Source organism: Eleginops maclovinus, chromosome 14, assembly GCF_036324505.1.
Source record: "Eleginops maclovinus isolate JMC-PN-2008 ecotype Puerto Natales chromosome 14, JC_Emac_rtc_rv5, whole genome shotgun sequence".
Lineage (NCBI taxonomy): Eukaryota > Metazoa > Chordata > Actinopteri > Perciformes > Eleginopidae > Eleginops > Eleginops maclovinus.
In genome coordinates this window covers 1,827,543-1,850,042 of record NC_086362.1, presented here as the reverse complement: position 1 = coordinate 1,850,042, position 22,500 = coordinate 1,827,543, and the positions used below count along the sequence as shown (strand labels likewise).

The 22,500-nt window shown below is 43.2% G+C and overlaps 1 protein-coding gene across 1 annotated transcript in view; it reads right to left on the bottom strand.

Annotated features, from left to right (window-relative positions):
• Positions 1-5,945: 5,945 nt before the first annotated feature.
• The window catches only part of trpc5a (transient receptor potential cation channel, subfamily C, member 5a), a 74,506-nt gene continuing 57,951 nt past the window's right edge, over positions 5,946-22,500 (bottom strand). Inside the window, exons 12-18 of the mRNA XM_063901031.1 lie at positions 22,447-22,500; positions 21,050-21,171; positions 15,739-15,934; positions 15,268-15,477; positions 12,138-12,179; positions 10,733-10,822; positions 5,946-8,929 (exon numbers count right to left, since the gene is read on the bottom strand). The exon at positions 22,447-22,500 is cut by the window's right edge and continues 147 nt beyond it. Of these exons, the coding sequence (XP_063757101.1) occupies positions 7,928-8,929; positions 10,733-10,822; positions 12,138-12,179; positions 15,268-15,477; positions 15,739-15,934; positions 21,050-21,171; positions 22,447-22,500 (1,716 nt within the window). The 3' untranslated portion in view covers positions 5,946-7,927. The remainder of the gene's footprint in view (positions 8,930-10,732; positions 10,823-12,137; positions 12,180-15,267; positions 15,478-15,738; positions 15,935-21,049; positions 21,172-22,446) is intronic.

Below are 22,500 nucleotides of genomic sequence, written 5' to 3'. Positions count from 1 at the left end.
GGATAAAGAATAAGTGCACTGTGTGTGTGTGTGTGTGTGTGTGTGTGTGTGTGTGTGTGTGTGTGTGTGTGTGTGTGTGTGTGTGTGTGTGTGTGTGTGTGTGTGTGTGTGTGTATGTGTGTGTGTGTGTGTGTGTGTGTGTGTGTGTGTGTGTGTGTGTGTGTGTGTGTGTGTGTGTGTGTGTGTGTGTGTGTGAGAGGGAATAAAGAGATGTGTTTCTCTGTAGTTCAATAATAGTCCAGTTTCTCTGAGAGGTGCTTCAGTTTACTGCTGCCTGCCAAAAGGACAGCCAGCTAACACACTCACTCTCTCTCTCTCTCACACACACACACACACACACACACACACACACACACACACACACACACACACACACACACACACACACACACACACACACACACACACACACACTGACAAGGATCGCTGTGTGTCTCATAGCAGAACTTGACACTGAGTTGGTGGAGGGGAGGTTGATGTAGAGAGAGAAAGAGAGAGATGAAAGCTGGTTTTTATTCAGCAGTGCAGCCCACACAACGGGCGAGCGAGGGCTTTGTAAAAAAAAAAAAACCCTCTCATTTCTCTCTGCCTTGCTCTGCTTTTCAGCCGTTCCTTGAATAAAATGATAATACATTCAGATTATATAGCGGGCTGTTGAAAAGCCCTCAACACAGACTGTATTAAAGGACAGAATGAAGGTCAGCTTTTAACAGTTTAACAAACACTGACCTGATCAGAGACCCTCACCTGGTCACTAAAAGCATCCCAAACAAGAGAGGAACTGTGAATAAAAGGCTTTGTATTTAAACAAAGGATGTTTTATTAAAAGTTGCATTGACAATCTGAGTGCTCCCCTTCTCTGGTTACAGCTCACATGCCTCAAAACATGTTTCTGTCATTATTGAGTGATCATTTTCTTACGATTACATAAAATAAAACTCTTGTTTTGGTCACTAATGCTGCGTTCAAATGGTGCCTGAATAATCGGAACATGTAGATCTCTTGTGGAAATTCTGGTGACAACATCTCAGGACTTTGTTGATCATTTGGTACACAACTTGCTGAGTTAATGCAGTAAAATAATAAACATTTGGCTTGATTTTAAGATAATTATATATAATTTCCCCAAATTTTCCAACCATTTTTCAACATCTTGACATTTTACAATATTTGTGAGATTCCAGTAAACATTTTTAATCTGCAAAATTGAAAATGTGTGTACAGAAGTAGTTGATTACTGTTATATTTAGTTGTTTTAGAAGATGAATGTTTCTACAGCAGCTGTATTCATCAGGCAGATACTGTATACTGTATTTCAAAATACAAATCTTGTAAAAGGGTTTATGAATCTTGAACATCATGGACAAACTGGGAAATACAATTCACCACGGTGCACCTGAATGCAGCATTTATACCCACCTCAATATGTTTGTTAACACCCTAACTTTTCCACCTCAGAGAAGCATCGAAAATCCATGATTTCAGGCTGAAAAATGAAGTCTATTGTCCAACACATCTTTGTGTACTGCAGCTTTAAGAATTGTATTAATTGGAATTAAGAACAACCAGCTCCAGACCGGCTCTGCAAACCATCAGCCTTCTTTATACCATTTATATACATCTGATAACTCCCACTGCTTACATAAGTGAACTGCTGTGGACATGATTTATTCTGTATCTGCATTAGAAACCTTCCTCGTCACAGCTTCTTCTTAAACCTCCGTCTCTGTCAGAGGAGAGACAGTCTCAGAGTGAGTCCTCCTCTCAGAACCAGGCTAAAAATAACCCGAGCTGCAGAGCCGGAGAACACAGCAAGTGTTCCTGTCTAATGGGACTTCTGAAACGCCAATTTGCACTTCACGTCTCTCTCTTACGACTTCTAAACCGTCCATTCTCCTCATTAGCTTAACTTCTTCTCTCATAAACAATGTATTTAGGATACTTTTATCAGTAAAAAGAACAGGAGCCACCATGATTTTAACCCAAATTCTTTGAAATCCTTGGCAAAATTGCTTTTCTAGTCTATAAATAACCCGAGCTGCATCAAAGCCAGTGTTCCTGTTCAATGTGACTTCTTTCAATACCAATTTACAAGCTAAGATTCTCTTTATTGACTTGTGGATCGTCCATTATCAAGGATTAGCTCCATTTTTCCTCTCTAACGTGAAAATCCCACCTCATTTTCATTATCTTTAATACATATGTCATTTAAAAGAACAGAACCATCATGACTTTAACCCAAAGTCTCCATAAAATCAGTTTTTTGATACTTCTTACAATATATAGATGTGTTTTGAGGAAATGTCCTGCAAAAGTAAAGACCTTTACCACTCTATCAATGCCATAAAGGCCATTTTACCGATGACATTCATGAGGAAGCACTTAACATATCAAAACTGTAGTGAAAGAGCAGTTCTTCTTTTGGAAAACCTTGTATTTCAAAGGATTGTTGCAAAATTGGAAGTAAAAAATGAGTGTTGAGATAAAAATCTGTTGTTTTTAAAGTCAAACTCCACCCCTGAAATGATGTGAAACCAGTGTAAAAACCCACAGACAGAAGCGACGGATCATTGGAGACATTAAAGGAGTCAGAATAAGAAATCGGAGCCGGGTTTTTCTAAGGATGCCTTTATTAAAGAGTCAACAACGTGCGCTAGCCGTCCGCTTCTAGAAAAATAACACAGTCATACATTCATCCGTGTGGAAATCCCAAAAAACAGAAAAAACAAGGACAGGTTTTTATCTTAAAGCTCAAAATCCCTTTAGGAGGTGAGAGGGGAACCTGAATGATGCTGTGTGTGTGTGTGTGTGTGTGTGTGTGTGTGTGTGTGTGTGTGTGTGTGTGTGTGTGTGTGTGTGTGTGTGTGTGTGTGTGTGATGAGCAGCCCGCCCAAGCAATTTGTTCATTTTCTTAACGGAACAGTACCAAAAAAAATGACTCTCTGCAAAAATATGACATAACTGCTGGTATTTCATTATTCATCGATACAAATATGTGATATATTACTTTACAAACATGTATGGCTTTATAATCTCCAAAGCATTTCCCATTTTTGTGCTTTTATTTGGGATTTATACCCTTTTTAATTTCCTGGGATACACCAATGAGATTGCGTTTTCGGCTCGGCTTATCAGACGTTTAGCAGCATAATGTAAAAACCGCTGCCCTGATTCTCATGACAATTGGTGCAAGGGTAGAGCATGGACTAATAAAGAACTCAAAGAAATTTGGAGCAAATCCAAATCCCAGTGCCAATACAGTAATGGTTTTCCACTTTCGGTTACATTGCGGTGAAGCGGGTTGAGTTACACCAATGTTTTCAACTCGCTTTATCTGGTTTTCATCAGCATAACGTATAAACCACTCGTCTGATTTTCATGAAACTTGGTGCAAGGTTGAAGCATGGGCCAGTGAAGAACCCATAGAAATTTGGAGCCAATCCAAAACACGGTGCCCACACAATAATAGTTTTCCACCTTGGTAACAATGTGTCAAAGGGAGAAGGTGCTGCATTCAATTGGTGTCCTTAAAATTCTGACAAATGAGTCCCACCCTGGAAAAAGCCCTTTTTTTTAACCCATCATTATACAATGGATCTGAACAGACAGTAGGGCAGGTCCAAGGGGGATAAGTCGCAATTACTAATCAGTCTGATACTCCATCATCACAGACAGGGGCAAGGATTTATCAATATATCTGATATTTGAGCAAAGATCTGTCACAGAACGGATCAATGAGTCACATGAAGACCGATATATTTCTCTGCACCTTCCCTGCTTCTACAGGATAGAAGTAGAGCCTGCATTTTGTTAATCTGCTTTTAAATGGGATGCTTTCACCCTGAAAGATGGCAATATTGGAAATAAATACCTCTGTTTTGGGGGAAATGTGGGAGGTAATCTGGGTTGGAATCTGAATTTGACCTTTGACTTACATGGTAGATTAAGAGCAGCAACCTTCATGCATGATAATGCAATAACATGTACCAAACGTGTGTGTTTCTCTGCAGGAGGTCTGTTCAGATGGAGTCAGCGTCATGTGATGCAACTAACATCCCTTCCCTCTTACACACTCTCACACACACACACACACACACACACACACAAACAAACACACAAACACACACACACACACTTAAGATCTATAACAGTGGACGAGGCTGTTGCCTTGGAGGCAGTGTGTGTGTGTGTGTGTGTGTGTGTGTGTGTGTGTGTGTGTGTGTGTGTGTGTGTGTGTTTATAATGCATGAGCTTTCCTTCTTCATACCTACTCTGTGTGTGTGTGTGTGTGTGTGTGTGTTATCCCATCTGTGTCTTTAGAAGCAAGTCTTCTTCACTGATGCTCAGCTTGATTCTCTATTGCAAAGCTGCCACACACACACCCACCCACCCATCCACCCACACACACACACACACACACACACATCGTGTAGCAGCAGGTTTAAAGACCAACAGGGGGATCAGATATTCAATATTGATCTATCAGTGCTTGCTGCCTAATAGGGTGTGTGTGTGTGTGTGTGTGTGTGTGTGTGTGTGTGTGTGTGTGTGTGTGTGTGTGTGTGTGTGTGTGTGTGTGTGTGTGTGTGTGTGTTAATAATAGGCAGTGACAGGGAATCTTTCAGATCCATCAATACTCCTGTGTTTTGCATCCCTGAGTTCATTTTCTCAATTTCAAAATAAGAGTCTTCCTTCAAAATAAAATCTCATGTTATTGATACAGACATTTTTTTTCTGGCCCCTTCGGTCATCATGGCAATTGATGAGGTGCAATTGATTTATACACCCCTTTGGTTTCGGTGCACGCGTGGCGCAGCGTGGACTTGATTATGGGGTGGTGACATGCAGGGCTGGTTGCCGTGGTAACCGCGAGAATGGAGGCTTGTGTTTCTTCTTCTCCTCTCTGGTCCGTCTGCAGTCTCCTTGTCTGCTGCTGCTGCTGCTGGTGAGTTGTAGTGGAGATAAGACGTGCTGATAAGTGTTTTAGTGCACCCAGGTTTAATTTAGTAGGGTTTTGTTGTGCTTAAAAATATAAATACAGGTGAGATTATGAGGATTTACATCATTTTCTCTTCTGGAAATGGTGTTTTTCCTTCCTGTAATTTCCTCTGCTCCTATAATTAGTCTATAATTAGTCAAACTAGAAATTTCCTAATTAAATGTTTGATTATATGGCAATACCAGTTTACAATCTTGCTTGTAAAGCTTCATCTGGAGCCCTGTCTCAAAAACTTTTAACCATTTTTCACCAAATCAAAGTCAAGTTCTTAAGGCTGGAGCCTTTCACATACAAAGTTCTTGATGAGGGCAGGTTTAGAAGTAAAAAGCATTAGGACAGTGCCTAAACATCATCCGAACCCAGAATTCTTATTGATCAAAGAAACCCAGATCTGAAAGGCTCCTGTGGTGGTAAAAACAATATGAAATGGACACTACAAGGGAACGAGTAACCAAGGGGACATCTAGAGAAGCAACACACTCCAGAGTCAACGGAAAAGGAGAGAGATTAAAGTGGAGAAACAGCAGCTAAACGAAAGCTGGCAGAGACAGTTAGTTAGACGCTGTCTCTGTGTTGTTCTGAAACGTCGTGAAATCGATTATTTTTAAAGCCAATAGAGACGGGTGTCATCACCGAGCACTTAGGACGTGACATTATGATTACAGGCTGCTGAGCCGGGGGTTATGGGGTCTCCATGGTTACATCGTGACATTTTTAGGGGGGATTTATTAGAAATACGTTGATGCATCCTGTCGCCGCTGGTGCTCAAACAGCAGGTGGTCGCAGCATTGGCCCGAGGTGTGTGTGTAAAGAAATTCCAAAAAGGGTAAAACATTTTTCCAGGAGCTGCTCATCACACATCTGATATTTCACCTGTGTGTGTGTGTGTGTGTGTGTGTGTGTGTGTGTGTGTGTGTGTGTGTGTGTGTGTGTGTGTGTGTGTGTGTGTGTGTGTGTGTGTGTGTGTGTGTGTTGCAGGTAACTGTGGTTATTTTTGATCAAACATGCATAATTTCTCTACTTCCTCCTCTGACAGTTCTTATATAAAGCAGAGTAAAAATTCAACAGCCTCTGCTCATGCCAACCGTTCAAAATGAAATAAAAATCATGATGAAATTCTGGTGCAATTTCCCTTTTTAAAATAGATTTCCCAGATAGAAAGGCGTCTCTTTCCCGGTATTCCTCCCCCCCACACACCTTTTATTTCCACCCATTCACACATCATCATCTCCCCTCCTCACAATAAATATCTGTAGGTTAAAGTGTACTTATTAAGGAAGAGCTGTACGAGAAGCCAGGGTAACGTAGGCAACTCAAAGAGAAGCAAAGACAGTCTTAAGAAACCAGAATAGTCCTCATTTACTATTATTAAAGTCTCTTATTGTTATTATTATTATTACTAGTATAACTGCTAGAAGGAGAAAAGAAAGTTCCTTGGCCCTTGTTGAAGCAGAGAGAGAGGGTGCAGGCTATCCACAGCAAAACTCCCAAAAACAATCCCAGGGATCTTCGGATAAATCCATCAAATTCCAGTTAAAGGGGAGGTTTATTCCATTTGTCCCGTTCCATTTGGGTGGCTTTAAGTTGCATCCCTTTTTCATCCCAAGGTGAAGGGGCTCCAGTGGAGGATTTTTGGAGTTTGGTTAAAGGGAAAGTGTTGAAAAACCAAACAGAAAAAGTCGCTTTGGCTTCTTGTAAATCCGTGATAATCATGCGTGTTTGGATCTCCCAGAGGAAAGAGGATAAAAGATGAGCCCTCCCTTTAAATATCCTCCCTTCTTCTTCTGTGGTGGAAAGCGTGGGAAATGGCCGAGGTTGATAAAGACGAGTTTGGCGGATAAAAAGGAGAAACAGTTGAGACTAGAAAAGCAGTTTCTATGTGTGTGAAGGTATCGTATATATGATGTCATTTAAAAACATACAATGACTTGCTCTTTGTCTCGATTCAGACGCACAAATAAGCGGAATTAATTAGCCAAAAACAGATAAAACGCACATTTAAATAACGTTTTAGTTTTGTTTTTAGACAGCGATAATATACTTATTGAACATCTTCGTAGCCACAATATTTATGTAGTAAAATGTCCATATCATCAGACCTACTCTGTGTGAAGGGTAAGAACATCAGAAAAAGGCTAAGGAAACACGACAGTAATGATCGAAGCTAATTTTAATTTCTACGAAATGTTTTTATAGTAAATGAAACCCTCTTGAAAAACCTCACTGGCTAGTTAGATAGCCGACTAGCGGGTTAGCTTGATAGTGGATTACTTTGGTAACTCCTGTGCTCTCTAGCTAGTTAGCTCACTAAGTAGCTTAGCTTGTGATGTCTCTCCCTAATGCGCCTCTTAGCTAAAGCTGCATTCACGTGATAGTGAAACGCCTCTACGATGCTGTTGTGTTTTTATGCACCGCTCAAATGAATTACTTCAATTACTTGTTTACCGCTGATATTTGAACGTGTCACAGATGACAGATGTAGCGGTGCAAGCTAGCAGGGGATGTTAACATAGTAATGACACTAATGCCATGACTGAACCCAAATGGCGCATCATGTGAATGCAGCTTCAGTAGCGGTTAGCTTCCTAGCTCTCCGAGTATAGCGCCTGCTAGCTTGTCACTTCTCTAGAATGTTCTTCTTGTCATGAACAGAGTGGATAGCGATGTGTCAAACTGTCTTTATGAACATCCGCCATTTGCCGTTCCCTCTCAAAAACCACCATCATGGAAAGAAACGTTCTTTGTTCTTTTCTTCGAAATTCTCGCATTCTAGAACCCTCGGCGCGGAGGGGGGTTCCAGAACCCGTCCCGTCGGGGTTCTAGAACATTCCGCCGTTTCCTCTCTCTCTAACCCTAACCCTGTCTCCCTCCCTCCGAGCGCCATTTTTAAAAACAAAAGGAAAGTAAACAACAGTTTGTCCGTCCCTTCTATAGCTGCGTGGTGACGGAGTCCTCTATGACATCACAGCTGTCTCCGATGACATCATCACCACAGGGTCCAACCCACCCGCCCATCATCATCAGCCCCCCTCCTCCGTCCACACCGCCGCCCGCTCCTCCCACACCTCCGCCCTGGAAAACGTCCTCGCTGGAGTCCAGGAGGCGCGAGCTGGACTCGGACATGTTGGAAGCACAGTGCAGGGATTGGCAGGGGCACGGGGGGGGGAGGGGCAGCGCCAGGAGGAGGGAGTCCCGCCCGCCGTTCGTCCTCCGGGGGGAGAACGACGGGTCGCCGATGATGTCGCCCGACCGGCGGCGGCGGCCCACCTCGTGAAGGTGCGTCTCGCTCCTCGTCACGTCCTCACCACCTAGTCCGAAGTCGTGGCTCCCCAGGGGGCGCAGGAACCCGTCGGATATTGTGTAGGAGGACGGGGACTGTAGCGGCATGGGGGGGGCTCTGCGTTTTGAGCGGGAAAACAGGAAGGAGAGGCGTTTGAAGGAGTCCGTTTTGGCTCCGGGGGCTGAGAGGCGCTGCAGGCGACTCCTGGTGCGGGCGAATGACGAGGAGAAAGTCGAAGTAAAAGACGGGGACATGCTGGAGGAGGACGGAGGGACGACGGTCGTCTTCAGCCCGTTGCTCTTTGGTTTCCCCTCCTCTTCCTCCTCCTCTTCCTCCTCCATCTCCTCCTCATCGTCCTCGTCGCCCACTCCTTCTATCCGGGTCATGCCCGAGATGGAGCGCACCAGCGCGGACACACCGAGCGTCGGCGACGGCCTCTTTTCCTCCTCCTCCAGCGGCGTCACGAAGGTCACGCCCCTTGCCCTCTGGCTCGAGCAGCCGTCGCCCGATTCGCTGTCGTCCTCTGATGCCGCGGCGCCGTCGTCTCTCGCTGTCTCACTGGACGAGGAGTAGTGTCGCCTGGGGGGACGGCGGTTACCGAGGAGATCCAGGACCTCGTAGCGGAAACTAGAGATGTCCTGCTTCAACTCCTGGAGGGAGACAGAGAGAGAGAGAGGGGGGTGAGTTTAATTTAATAACAGATAATAACGAGGACAAAAAGAAGAAGGGGAAACACAGACATAAAACCACAGAGAGGAAGAAGAGGGGGAGGAGGGAGGGGAGGTGAGACATCAATGATAAGAGGCAGAAGGTGAAGAGGAGGTAAGGACTCAGGAGGAGAGGAAGGTAAAGGTCAAGAAGACGAGGAGGAGGGAGGATAAGTGGAGGAAGCAGAGACTGAAGAGAGAGGAGGGAAATACTCCACTCATCTCCCTGTTATCAAAGAAAAGGCTAAATAAAGCCGGGCAGTGAACCAATCAGAGCAGGCTGGGCTCTGGTTTCAGTCAGAGGGTGAAAAGAGGTGCAGAATGAGAAAAATAACGAGCTTTTTGAAACTTAGGCCTAAAGCATGTCACAATAGGTACGTAAACATGAGCATGATAGGGCCCCTTTAAATTCAGCTTACTGGGCATAAACCAGATACCATGCACCAGGACACTTTGATTCTGTTTTGTTTTAAGACACCATCACAGCTTTTTCACTCGCCATCTGGGATCCAAACGCTGCACATGTAGGGTTATTCCTCCGGGGGAAAAACATGATTCACTTCAACATGCAGCTGATGTTAGACGCACATTTTAAACCCATGAACAATCTGAGCACTTTAAGACTACTCATCCCACACACACACACACACACACAGGGTCAGAGTGTGTGAGGGGGATTCAGCCCGATGTGCACCTGATGTTGTTTTTGTGTCTTAAAGCCCGGAGGAATGTTCCACTTCAAAGCCCAGGCTGCGCTCCAGAGGCATCATGGGAAACACTTTGGAATAATTTACGGTTCCACAAGGATTTTTTGGAGTAGCTGTGGATCTTGGGCAGTCGGGGAAATAGTTGTTAAACATCTTTATGAGCAGCTCTGCCTTTTGGTGTGAATAACCAGCTGCTAACCCTTATCCTGGAAGTTATAAAAGGGTGTTTTTTGCTGTTAGAAGTTTAAAATCATAGTCTCAAGTGACATACAGAGGATAAAACAATTATAAATATCATGTAAATACATTTAAAATCCAGATCAGATATAGTAAGGGCTGACAAATATGAAATCAATACTACATCTTAATATTTTTCCAATGCAAATCAATAAAGGCACTGAAAACGTTTTGATCAAATGACTTAAATAAGCATATATGTAATTAAATGACAAGCAAAAAATGTTGGTGATTATGAAAGTGCAGAGGGGTAATTATGTCAATGTATTTATAGAATTTTGTATAAAGTTCATTTGTGTTTCAGCTTTTTCATTATCCACTTATTTGGATCCCTTGATCGAGTCCCTGACAACAGTAGCTCGTTTCCCACCTTAAATCTTTCTACCAACACTCCCTCTATTTAAAGGGGCCCTAATATTCCTGTTGACCTACTCTGTTTACCTCCAGAACATAGTGACAACACACTGTACGTGACAGGCTCAGGGGCGGGACATCTCTAAGAGGTTGACCAATCACAACAGAAGCAGCCAGCTAACCAATCAGAGCAGCTCTGGTTTCACACGGGGTGAAAAGAGGAGCTGCAGCACAGGCAGAATGTGGTTTCTTTGCAGAATTTTGACTTTTTTTCGGATTATCCTTTTTTTAAATAATATAATTATTTTTACAGAATTAGATTTATTTCTGGAATTCCGACTTGCTCATAATTTTGAGACTTTTCTTATTATTTTTTGCAGGCAGGGTGAGAAAAATAAAGAGTGTTTTGAACATTAAAGCACGGACACTTCAGCTAACAATACTCCACCTTAAAGTTTTCCTCCGTCAGTCCCTCGTCCGTCTTGGCGCTGCGTATCATGGCCGCCACGTACCTCTTCACCAGGCTGCGGATCACTTCCTGTTGGAGACGGTGGGAAAGTATGAAACTCTCGTTCACTTTGTCAGAATATTAAAAACCAAGTGATGAAATCAAATGTTATTTATCTCCTTAAGTAATCAGCCAAAGAGACGGATGACCCTGATTGATTTAAAGAGCAAAGAGAGATTTATCCAGCATTTGGTGCTCAGTGGGCGGTAATACACACACACACACACACACACACACACACACACACACACACACACACACACACACACACACACACTGCATCCTCCCACAGTAACACCTGTCACTCTCCTCCTCTGCCAGGAACACACCACACACTCAAAGTTAAAGTGAAGGGCACGTTCCTGCAGCAATCCTTCAGAACATGGACGGGAATCAAAGCAGCGATCCGCGCTGCCAAACACAAAGTACTGGCGCCACACACACACACACACAAACACACACACACACACACACACACACACACACACACACACACACACACACACACACACACACACACACACACACACACACACACACACAGCCAATGTGAGGTGTCAGAACACAAGATATCCATTTATTCGCAACATAAATCCCCCAAAAGCTAATCAGAATAACATCATGGCTGCCAACAACAATGAAATGTTTCTCTTGCTCACTTTCACTTTCCTCTGAAGACACCGTACATTTCTAAATCTCTGCAGGAAGAAGACAAGCCAAACCACAGAGATAGAAATCTGAGAAGAGCCTGAGGTTGCAGACTTTGAGCTTTCCTTTTATTCCTAGTTTGACAATTTGGGAAATATATTTTCATTCTTGCATGAGAAGATGGATGCCTGGCTAACTCACCGTGACAAAAACACTTCAGGTCTAAAAGACAATCCAAATCCCTGCTCTCAAATGATAGTCCCAAACCCCCCCCGTAAAACTTAAGTGTGTGTGTTCAAACACAATAGATGCATAATGTCTTTACAGTGATCTTAAGATGAGGTGATAGGAAGAGCTTGTTTCCTTAAGATGAGCTACGCTAGCTGTTTCCACCTGTTTCCATTCATTATGCTAAGCTAAGCTAACTCAAACACAAATGTTACTTTTAGTTATACCTCTTAAGGTTGGATAAGGTACTGGTTTGTTTAAGGGGCACGCACGCACACACACACACACACACACACGATAATTTACGAATTAATGATATTGACTAAAGACAGACTTTTATTTTGAAATTGAAGGAATTAATCCAGGGCTGCTGACACAGGAGTATTGATCGATTGAAAGGATGACTGTCATCAAGGTTAAGGGTCACCACCTATCGTACACACACACACACACACACACACACACTGACCTGGTAATGCTGGTTCTGAATCAGACTGTCAGCGTGGCGTTCCTGCAAACACAAAAACAGATCACCACGTTAAACACAGTTCTGCATTAAACCTCCTATCACACACACTTTCGTTATAAAATCCACATCTATGTTTTTAATAGCTACACACTCTTTCGAAGAATAATTATCAGAAATTGGAACAAAGGAGAACCGGGGATAAATGGCCTCCAGGCTCGCAGAATGACTATCATTCTTCACATCGGAGAGCTGCTGATTAATGAAGGCAGTTCATCATTTTGCCTCCATTAAAAAAATGGGTGTAGGGCTTTTATTTTGGAGAGACCCCCTGCAGTGACAGAAATGAGAGGATCTCCTCACCTCATTAAACTTTAGAGGCAATTACATCAAGTGTTCAGAGATTTTATTTTAGAGAGAGACAGCACGCTCTGCCAAACGCTGCAGGAACAAAGTTTTTATTCCTGCAGCGTTTTCTAACTAAAAACTGAAGAAAGGCAAAAAAAAAGCAATTTAAAAGAGGAAATCAGAAAGTATTATGAAAGCAAAAGTCGATTTAAATAAAGTCAATAAACATCTCTTTGACACGTCTTCAAAGGCTTCCTTTTTTAGCATTTTCTGCAGCGTAAACAGGTTTAGCATGCAGCTTCCTGTAACTTAAAGCAAAACAGAGAGACAGGAAACAGTCACAACTAGAGAAACACACATTAGGATAAGTGTGCATTCAATAATAAATACAAAGTGAAATAAAACAAATGTGATTTAAGCATTTCTTTATGGGTTGAGTGCTTAAATAGCTGCAGGATGTTCCTCCGGTTGTTTGGGGTTTTTCTCCAAAAGTATATGCACGCACATTTGCATTTGCAGGACAGCCGGTAGGAAACATCTGCTCTCTGTTAAAGTAGTTTTAATGCATATTGTATCAAAGGTCAAATGCAAATCATACAGTTTAAGGCAAAAAGTTCCCTTCCACTTTTATTATTCTTCCACTAAACAGCCGGACTCAGTCTGTTTAACACAAGAGGGTTTAAGAGTGCTTTAAACATTGATTATATTTGGTCTTCCCCTCCTTTTGGGCAATTCTTCGTGAATGGTTTTGTCCTTAAAAGTGAAATGAGTCAACAAACCCAGAATGTTCTTGCTCCTTAATATCCTGTGATTAGCCATAGTCTCTCGTCATTTGAAAACAACATTTTAAAGCAGAATTTGGAGCAAAAAGAGGTGAAAGGATGTAGTTTTTCATCTTGTAACTTAAATTACAATACGCAGAGACATAATAATATCATTTTGCCCAATCACACCAAGAACCATCAGCCACATGTTGCCTAAATGAAGCTCAAAGTGAAGGATCTGTTCTAAACCTGCATTCATCCTCCCCACATCTTCCACATCTCATGCTGTTTATGAGCTTACTCTGTACACACACACACACGCACGCACGCACGCACGCACGCACGCACGCACGCACGCACGCACGCACGCACGCACGCACACACACACACACACACACACACACACACACACACACACACACACACACACACACACACACACACACACACACACACACACACACACACACACACACACACACACACACACACACACACACACACACACACACACACACAGTGCAGCTGGCATGTTCACCTCAACTGGAGTCGGCTGAATTATATAAGCCAGCCCACACGAGTTCACACAGAGATCTGATCAAGGGAGAGAGTGTGTGTGTGTGTGTGTGTGTGTGTGTGTGTGTGTGTGTGTGTGTGTGTGTGTGTGTGTGTCTCCAGATGACTGACTGTTGGATGTGTTTATCTGCTTGCAGACACACAGCTGATGTCTGACTGTGTTTCTCTTAATATATATGTCACTTCTTTCTTCACTGATTTTTGTGTTTCTTTGTTCTACTTTAAACCTCTACTCTACCTCTCTTTAAAAACATCACTTCCTTTTCAAACTTTAATACAGTATGTCCTCTTTAAAAGCTAATCTAATTTGTTGTTTGCATAAAGGAAGCACAAAAAGGAAGTCCTTAAGTACAGAGGACATTACAATAGTAAACTGACAGTGAAGTACCCTGCTTATACTGCTGATGAGAAGAGCAGTGTGCAATGCTGTTTTTTTAGACTTAAAGCTGAATAAAACTGGCAAAATGAGGACTTTGAGTAGGAATATGTAAAGAAGAGCATGCAGTGACAGGACTGTGTTTTAAATATTTCATATTGACTCAACTTTCCATGTTTTCTGACATAACGGAGGGAAATAAAGCAGATTCTCCCTGCAGTCACATTTCTGAACCTGTGCGTCCTCTCTGAACTCTCCACCGCTCTGAGTCCTCTGTGACTTGTTAACATGAGTTCCAGCATATGGGATGTTGTTGTGTTTTTGGAGGATCGCAGCTTGTTTGCATGACGCTTCGGTGACTTGCAGATGGCCACGGCAGCGTATTAGGCTGCACACGAATAAATAAAGCATTTCTCCTCCAGGTTAGCGACTCGGGGAGTTTAGTCTGAAGTGGAGCGCGGAGGAATGAAAGTCAAAGTGACGAGCAAAGCTGCAGCTGGTCACAATAAATCCAAATCAAATACCTTTTTACATAAACACATGAATAAAATATGGTTTCTCTGAGGCGCAGGGTGCTGAACATGGATGACACAAACAATAAAGGCAAATAAATGAGCAAAAGGAGCTGCTGTGTGGACTGCATATGGAGTGTGGACTTGGAGGGGTCCCAGTTCACCCCCTGGTCTCTGCCATGGTGCCCATGACCAAGGCACCAGACTCATTTTATTTTATTTAAAAAGTAACGTTAAAAACATGTTACAAATTAAATAATTAAATGCTTTTTTACAGAGACTGCACACAAAAGGAGAATTTAAAAACATATATATAAAAAATGAAGAAATGTTTAGAAAATATCAACCAAAAGTCAAATGCTAAAAAAAAGAAAAAACTGCAAATAACAAAAAAAAAAGCTAGAATTTTGAAGTAAAAATATGCAATAAATGATCAAATGAAGTAAAAAAATATCATAAAGTCAAACTTAAACTTGCGACTCAAAATAATAAGAAGGAAACACAAATAACATGAAATCAAATAGAGAAAAGCTTTTACAGGTGGTGTCTTCTCTTACCGTGAACTCCCGGAGGTTCTCACACTTGTGCGAGTCCTCCCCAGCGAGGCCGCCCCCCCTGCACAGCTTGTTGTGGAGCCACAGCAGCAGGTACAGGATGGACTTGGGGCTGGGGATGATGTTGAAGGGCGGGGGCAGCGTCCCGCCCTCGTCAAAGTAACTCATCCACAGTTTGGTGCGAGCGAACTTCCACTCGATGTCGGCGTGATCCTGCAGGAGGAAGAGGAGCAGAGGAGGTCAGGGGAGTCTGAGAGGAGGGGATTATGATGCTTTATGGATGTTATTATGTTGTTTATTTAGAATATAAGGCAGACTACAAGACTGTGAGTTGACTGGAAGATCAGATCAGGATACTGAATTCATCCTGGAGGAATTCTATTTTACATTAAAGCAAATCTAACTGTAAAGATTGGGATATTTTCTGAATCATTTATCACATTTTTCCAGTCTCTATGCATCGTCGTGACTCACGGCGATGAGCTGGTAGGAGTTGTTCATCATGGCGATGAGCATGTTGAGCAGCACCACCAGCGAGATCACGTTGTACGTCCCGAACATCGTCGCGCCGACAAACTCCGTGAACTCGTGCCGCGCCTTCACGTTGGTCACGTACAGATTCAGCAGCCCGAATATCGACCAGAACAACGACTGCAGCGTCTCGAACAACCTGAGGACACAAGAGGACTTTTATTTTGAAGGATTCATCAAACAAGAACTACAGTCTGCCCGGCAACAAGGGGACCAAAGCGACCCACTGCACTTTTCACATGGGAGTCTATGGCGAGACAGCAGGTTTTTGTCACTAAAGGTCACTTTTGGGCCAGATTTGTACATCCATTTGATATAATGAAGGTATGGAGACAACGCTGACTAAATTTGCTACTAAAATAATCTAACATCATATAAAAGGAGTGAATATTATGGGATTCACAGCAGTTTTAAGAGATTTTAAAAGCCCTCTACAGTCTAACGGGTGATACACACCCATTATAACCGTGAAACGCTCAGAAAATTACACAGAACTTAAACGGTGATTGTAGACGAAGCATTCCATATATCAAAAAACCCTTTTAGTCCAATAAAGTCGAGAGTCTAGAGAGCTGATTAAACCTTCAACCTTTATTTTTCTGCAAAAGTTTGGCGAAGCAGTGTGACCGCAAAGTTGGATGACTTTGAGCTCTGTTTAGTCGATTTCCCATTCATTCCTGTGGGGATTTGTGATTTGTGTGAAAAGTTATATTAAAACGTTTAGGCGTAAGATGAAGAATAAGATGAAATATGCAGATTAAAGTGTGTGTGTGACTCCACCAGCCACACACACAATAAAACACCTTCAGATAAAGCAGCAGGAACACTCAAAGTGACACATACAAATAACTTCTATCTATAAAGATCTGCAGATGTGATGAATAAACGGTTGTTCCTGTGCAGTTTATTTGTCAGTTAGGATCCTCAGAGTGTCTTCCAACACATCTAACTGATGGCAGACATTAAAAAAGCTGCAGACGATCATTTATTTATCTGTGACTGTCATTATTTGTCTTTCCCTGTACGATAGAAGTTCATCATGTCTGTAAATCCGCAGCAGAACAAATTCAAGGCTCATATTTGCCCGTATTTAATGTCTGCACATAAAACCAAATGGAGCATCTTGTGTTACCGATTGCTTACGACTTCCTAAATCTTTGAGAGCTGCTTGTAAATGCATGTGAGGAAATAAATAAGAGTTGAGAATAAAAGCCTTCAGCGGTAGGCAGGCTGATGTAAAAGATATGAGACGTGTCGTACTGCTGTAAAACTAAACAGCAAAATCCATTTATCGCTCGGTTTTTACTCAAACTCCTCCTGACAGGAGCTGGAAGCCATAATAGATTAAAAAATCAGTCGTCACGTTGATGGAAGTGAAACGACGTGGGACTCTCTGGCTCTCTGAAATGTGAATCCAGATGGAAACAAAAAGACTGCAGAGGAAGAAACACAGAGAGAAACTCCACAGGAAATAGTGGCTGAGTTCTTTGGAATAAATAGATCATTTAGAAAAATAATTGGACATTTCTTTCCGAATTTGAAAATCATTTGTTCTTAAAAGATCTGACGTTTTTTCAAAGTTCAGATTTTTTTTCTAAATGTCGACTTTTTAAAAACGTCAGATAATGTTTCAAAATTATCCCTTTTTCCTAAACCGACCGACCGACCGACCGACCGACCGACCGACCGACCGACCGACCGACCGACCGACCGACCGACCGACAGATCGACCGACCGACAGACAGACCGCAGACCGACCGACCGACCGACCGACAGGCCGACCGACCGGCAGACCGGCAGACAGACCGACCGACAGACCGACAGACCGACAGACCGACCAACAGACCGACAGACCGACAGACCGGCCGACAGACCAACAGACCGACCGACAGACCGACAGACCGACCGACCGACAGATCGACAGACCGACCGATCGACCGACCGACAGATCGACAGACCGACAGATCGACCGACCGACAGACCGACCGACAGACCGACAGACCGACAGACCGACAGACCGACAGACCGACAGACCGACCGACAGATCGACAGACCGACAGATCGACCGACCGACAGACCGACCGACAGACCGACAGACCGACAGACCGACAGACCGACCGACAGACCGACAGACCGACAGACCGACCAACAGACCGACAGACCGACAGACCGGCCGACAGACCAACAGACCGACCGACAGACCGACAGACCGACCGACCGACAGATCGACAGACCGACCGATCGACCGACCGACAGATCGACAGACCGACAGATCGACCGACCGACAGACCGACCGACAGACCGACAGACCGACAGACCGACCGACCGACCGACCGACCGACCGACCGACAGACCGACCGACCAACCATTCAACCATCTTTTAAAGTAAACTGATTTTTTAATTATATGACGGCTAATAAACCTGAACTCTAGCAGCTCTAAATCATTGATTTTTTCCTCTTCCCTCCCTCTTCCTCCCCTCTCTCCCTTCTTTACTCCCCTCCTCGGTCTATATCTGTCTTGTGTTTGTTTGACAGTCACAGTTACAGTGCAGCTTATTGAATTTTTGATGAACAAACAATTGGCAGACAGTACATCACAAGAGAGAGAGGGGGGAGAGAGAGAGAGAGAGAGAGAAGTCTGCAGGGTGTGTTATTTGTGCTGCATGAAATATTCATAGTGTGTGTGTGTGCGTGTGTTGCAGTAATGTATGTTGGTGTGAATGATCACTATATCAATCAGTATACAGGGTGTGTGTGTGTGTGTGTGTTTCTGCATGTACAGGGTGAGTGATGGTGTGTGTTCCCTGTGAATGTGCAGGTGAAATGAGTGTGTGTTCAGCGAGAGAGAGACGATGAATGAAGCACTCGAGCGTGAGATTGTGTCGCACTTACGAAACGAGATAAAAAATGGACGCTCAAAGAAACGGAGAACAAGAGGAGGAGGAATAAAGAGCTCCCTCTCACCTCTCCTCCCTCTCCTTCCCCTCTAGTATCCATTCACTCATCGTATCTGTATGCTTTTCATCACGTGTTTCACTTCCTCTCATCCATCTTTTCCTCTGTTATCTAACTCTCTTTCTGTACCTCTTCCTTTTCCCGAAAACTAAATGTCGGAGTGTGATGTTTTATAAAATAATGTCTCTCGTTACATCCGGACTTTATATTTCCTCTGGGTGTTTCTGTAGAAGAGGTCTATAAGTTATTCTAAAAGTATCACCCATGCTGAGGGAGAGAGACACAGAGTGAGCAGTATTTACAGCTTCTGTGTGACAAACAGTGACACACACACACACACACACACACACAAACAGACAGACACACACACACACACACACACACACACACACAGACACACACACAGTGGTGTTAAACGATGTAACACATTAACGGTGATAAGTGTGTGTGAAGTACAGATGTGTGAGGAGACACCTGGGCAAGAACAGGAAGTGATCTCGCAAAATCTTGATAAGTGTATGTGAATTACAGCATCACACACACACACACACACACACACACACACACACACACACACACACACACACCACACCACACCACACACACACACACACACACACAGGGAGGAGATAATCCCGGCATTGTAACCTCCTGATGTTGATGCAGGCTGTGTGTGTGTGTGTGTGTGTGTGTGTGTGTGTGTGTGTGTGTGTGTGTGTGTGTGTGTGTGTGTGTGTGTGTGTGTGTGTGTGTGTGTGTGTGTGTGTGTGTGTGTGTGTGTGTGTGTGTGTGTGTGTGTGTCAGTGCTGCAGGCTGATGTTTGCATAATGCATGCTCTGCAGTCTGCGCTCCGGTGTGAGGACGACACTCTGCAGCGCTCTGACAGCAGCTGTAAACAACAACAGTTTGTTTACTAAGGCAGGGGTCACTCAGTGTCTCGGTGTCAGGCTTTTTATCAAGTTCAATATTCCCAACTCAAGCTGCAGACACATCCCGCCTGCAGGACCACCTGTCAGTGATAACTGTCAGGGACAACACACCCCTTTACGTGACTTCTGACGGGATGAAGTGTAAAGAGTTGTCCTGGCCTCTCTTCTCCAGTGCTGCACTGTAATGGAATCCATCACTAATCAATAAAGCTATTATCCAAACAAACATCACGCCTCATTAATATTCAGCCTGCCTTGCTCAGCAAACCGTGTGTGTGTGTGTGTGTGTGTGTTTGTGTGTGTGTGTGCAGAGTAAGCTATTAAACAGCATGAGGTGTGTGGAGGATGAATGCAGGTTTAGAACAGATCCTCCACTTAAAGCAGAGTTATAGGTGTGTGTGTGTGTGTGTGTGTGTGTGTGTGTTTGTTATGGTTGATGCAGCACATTTCCACACACACACACACACACACACACACACACACACACACACACACACACACACACACACACACACACACACACACACACACACACACACACACACACACACACACACACACACACACACACACACACACACACACACACACACACACACACACACACACACACACACACACACACTCAGGATTTGATTTCTTTTTTGAATAAATTAAATTATTGCTTTTTTTCCAGTTCTGACACTGACACACTTAAACTCCAGGAATGATTTTAGAACTCAGGAATAAGTGATTGGAGTGTGTGACCCTCTATGATATTTAATATATTAAAATAATAACTCAAAAATCTCTTTCTCACTTCTAAGGGAAGTTTAAGGGATCACCGGAGAGATTCAAATTCCTCCCGAGGGGAACATGAATATTTGAACAAAATTTCAAGGCAATATTTTTTCACTAGATATTTCAGTCTGCAGCAGAGAGCCACGACAGACAGCCCATAATATCTTTCATAATGCAGTTTTATTTGTACAACCGTCAGAAGGTGAAACACCTCACACACTCTTTCACACTGCTGGAATAAAAAGAGGATCGTAGCTACAGTAAACGAGGTGAGGCACGGCAGAAATGAGCAGATTACTCAACGTACCAATTAACATATTAAGAGGATTAATCAATTACAATTAGTGTAATTGCTGTGCGTGTGATACAAACATTTAACCGAATACACACAACCAATGTGAATATAGTATATGCTATACCTTTGTAGAACAACCCCTGACTTCTATATTTCAGTCAGACAGCTCCCGTGTTTCATTACTATGTTTATTAGAAACAAGTGTTCTCACTCCTTTAAAGCACGTTTAAAGACACACACCTGAAGGTACAGCGCAGCGTGTGTGGTGGAGTGTGTGTGGTGACGGTACTCACGTGGAGAAGGCGTTGTTCTGCCTCTCGCAGCGGATGCCTTTGCAGTTGTTGGGCTCCTCTGAGGCCTTCGTCTCGTAGTAGAAGTACAGCTGGTTCAGACCGTTGGCAAACGCCAGCAGCACCTGCACGGGAAACACAGCATTTCCTCACATGTACCACAAGGTATCTAAAGGAATGAAACCTCTACCCTCACGTGAGCGGCTTCTCTCTTCTCTGGATCTAATGGTACATTTTGTTACAGGGATTGACCCTGAGCTCCTGCAGGGCCTTTTGAAACACTGCTTTCTTCTCAAACAGCAACACGGTACGACAGTGTTACAGAAAGAGCTGCTACTGAGCGAGCGTGAAGCGCCGCGGGCTCGCTGGGATTGATTTTAAGACTTCAGGGAGCTGAGCGGTCCTCCTATGGATCGTGGTGAGGGGTTAGCGGTTTCCCCCCCGGGACAGAATTAATGAGATCTGGATGAAATGAAACGGGCCTGTAGTGTCCTTCCACCCTCAATGGAGGATTCTCTCTCTGTCTTTATCTTCAAACGTGTTGTGCACTTTGAAATAGACGTGTAGTTGTAATAGAAAAGTATGCAATCATGCAGGTAGAGTCACAGAGTGTTACACAGCTGCTCTCAAACTCAGGACTGCATTTCTATGAAACCTACAGAACATACAGGCTTATATGTGAGCATGTTGAAAGGAACACAGTGAAGGTGAGCATGTAAAGATGCTGGATGGCTTTAACATTTTTACCTGCACATATTCAACATTTCTTCTGCTTTATTTCTTGTACATATATTAGATAGTCTTAACGTGCAGGAGAATGATGGAAATGTGAAATGTTCCAACTGTAGGTTTTTTGTTAGCATGCTGATAAGCTAAACACGTAGCTAAGAAAACAGGCTAAACTTCCTCTTTTGGACCTAAAAGTGGTACAAATATTAGAATATTAGTTTAGTTTCACACATATTGTTTAATGCATCCAATAATTATGTTTTCTGGAGTGAAATTACTGATATATAAACACTTAACTATCTACATTTTAACCGTTAGGATGATAATTACCCTGATTAGCTAAATCTGAGATGTCCTAAAATAGCTTTTGTGAAGGCTAGACTTTACATTTTCTGCATCTTTAAGGGTACAAATATAAGTATATGTAGTTTAGGTTCAAACATTTAGTTTAATGCATCCTATAATTTGGTTTCTGGTGAAAAACAATGTCCCGTAATATCTATAGAAAGGTTAGCCGTTAGCATGCTGGAGCTAAGCAGTCAGAAACTGTTCACATTTATTCCTCTTAGTAGTACAAATATCACAACGTGTAGTTTGCATCTCTCATATAATGAATCTACAAGCTAGTGCTGTGCTTTCTGAGCAGCAGGGTTTATATATAACCTTCGTACCAGACAGTATATGAAGAGGAACTTCAGGATGTCCAGCAGCATCCTCCCCAGGGA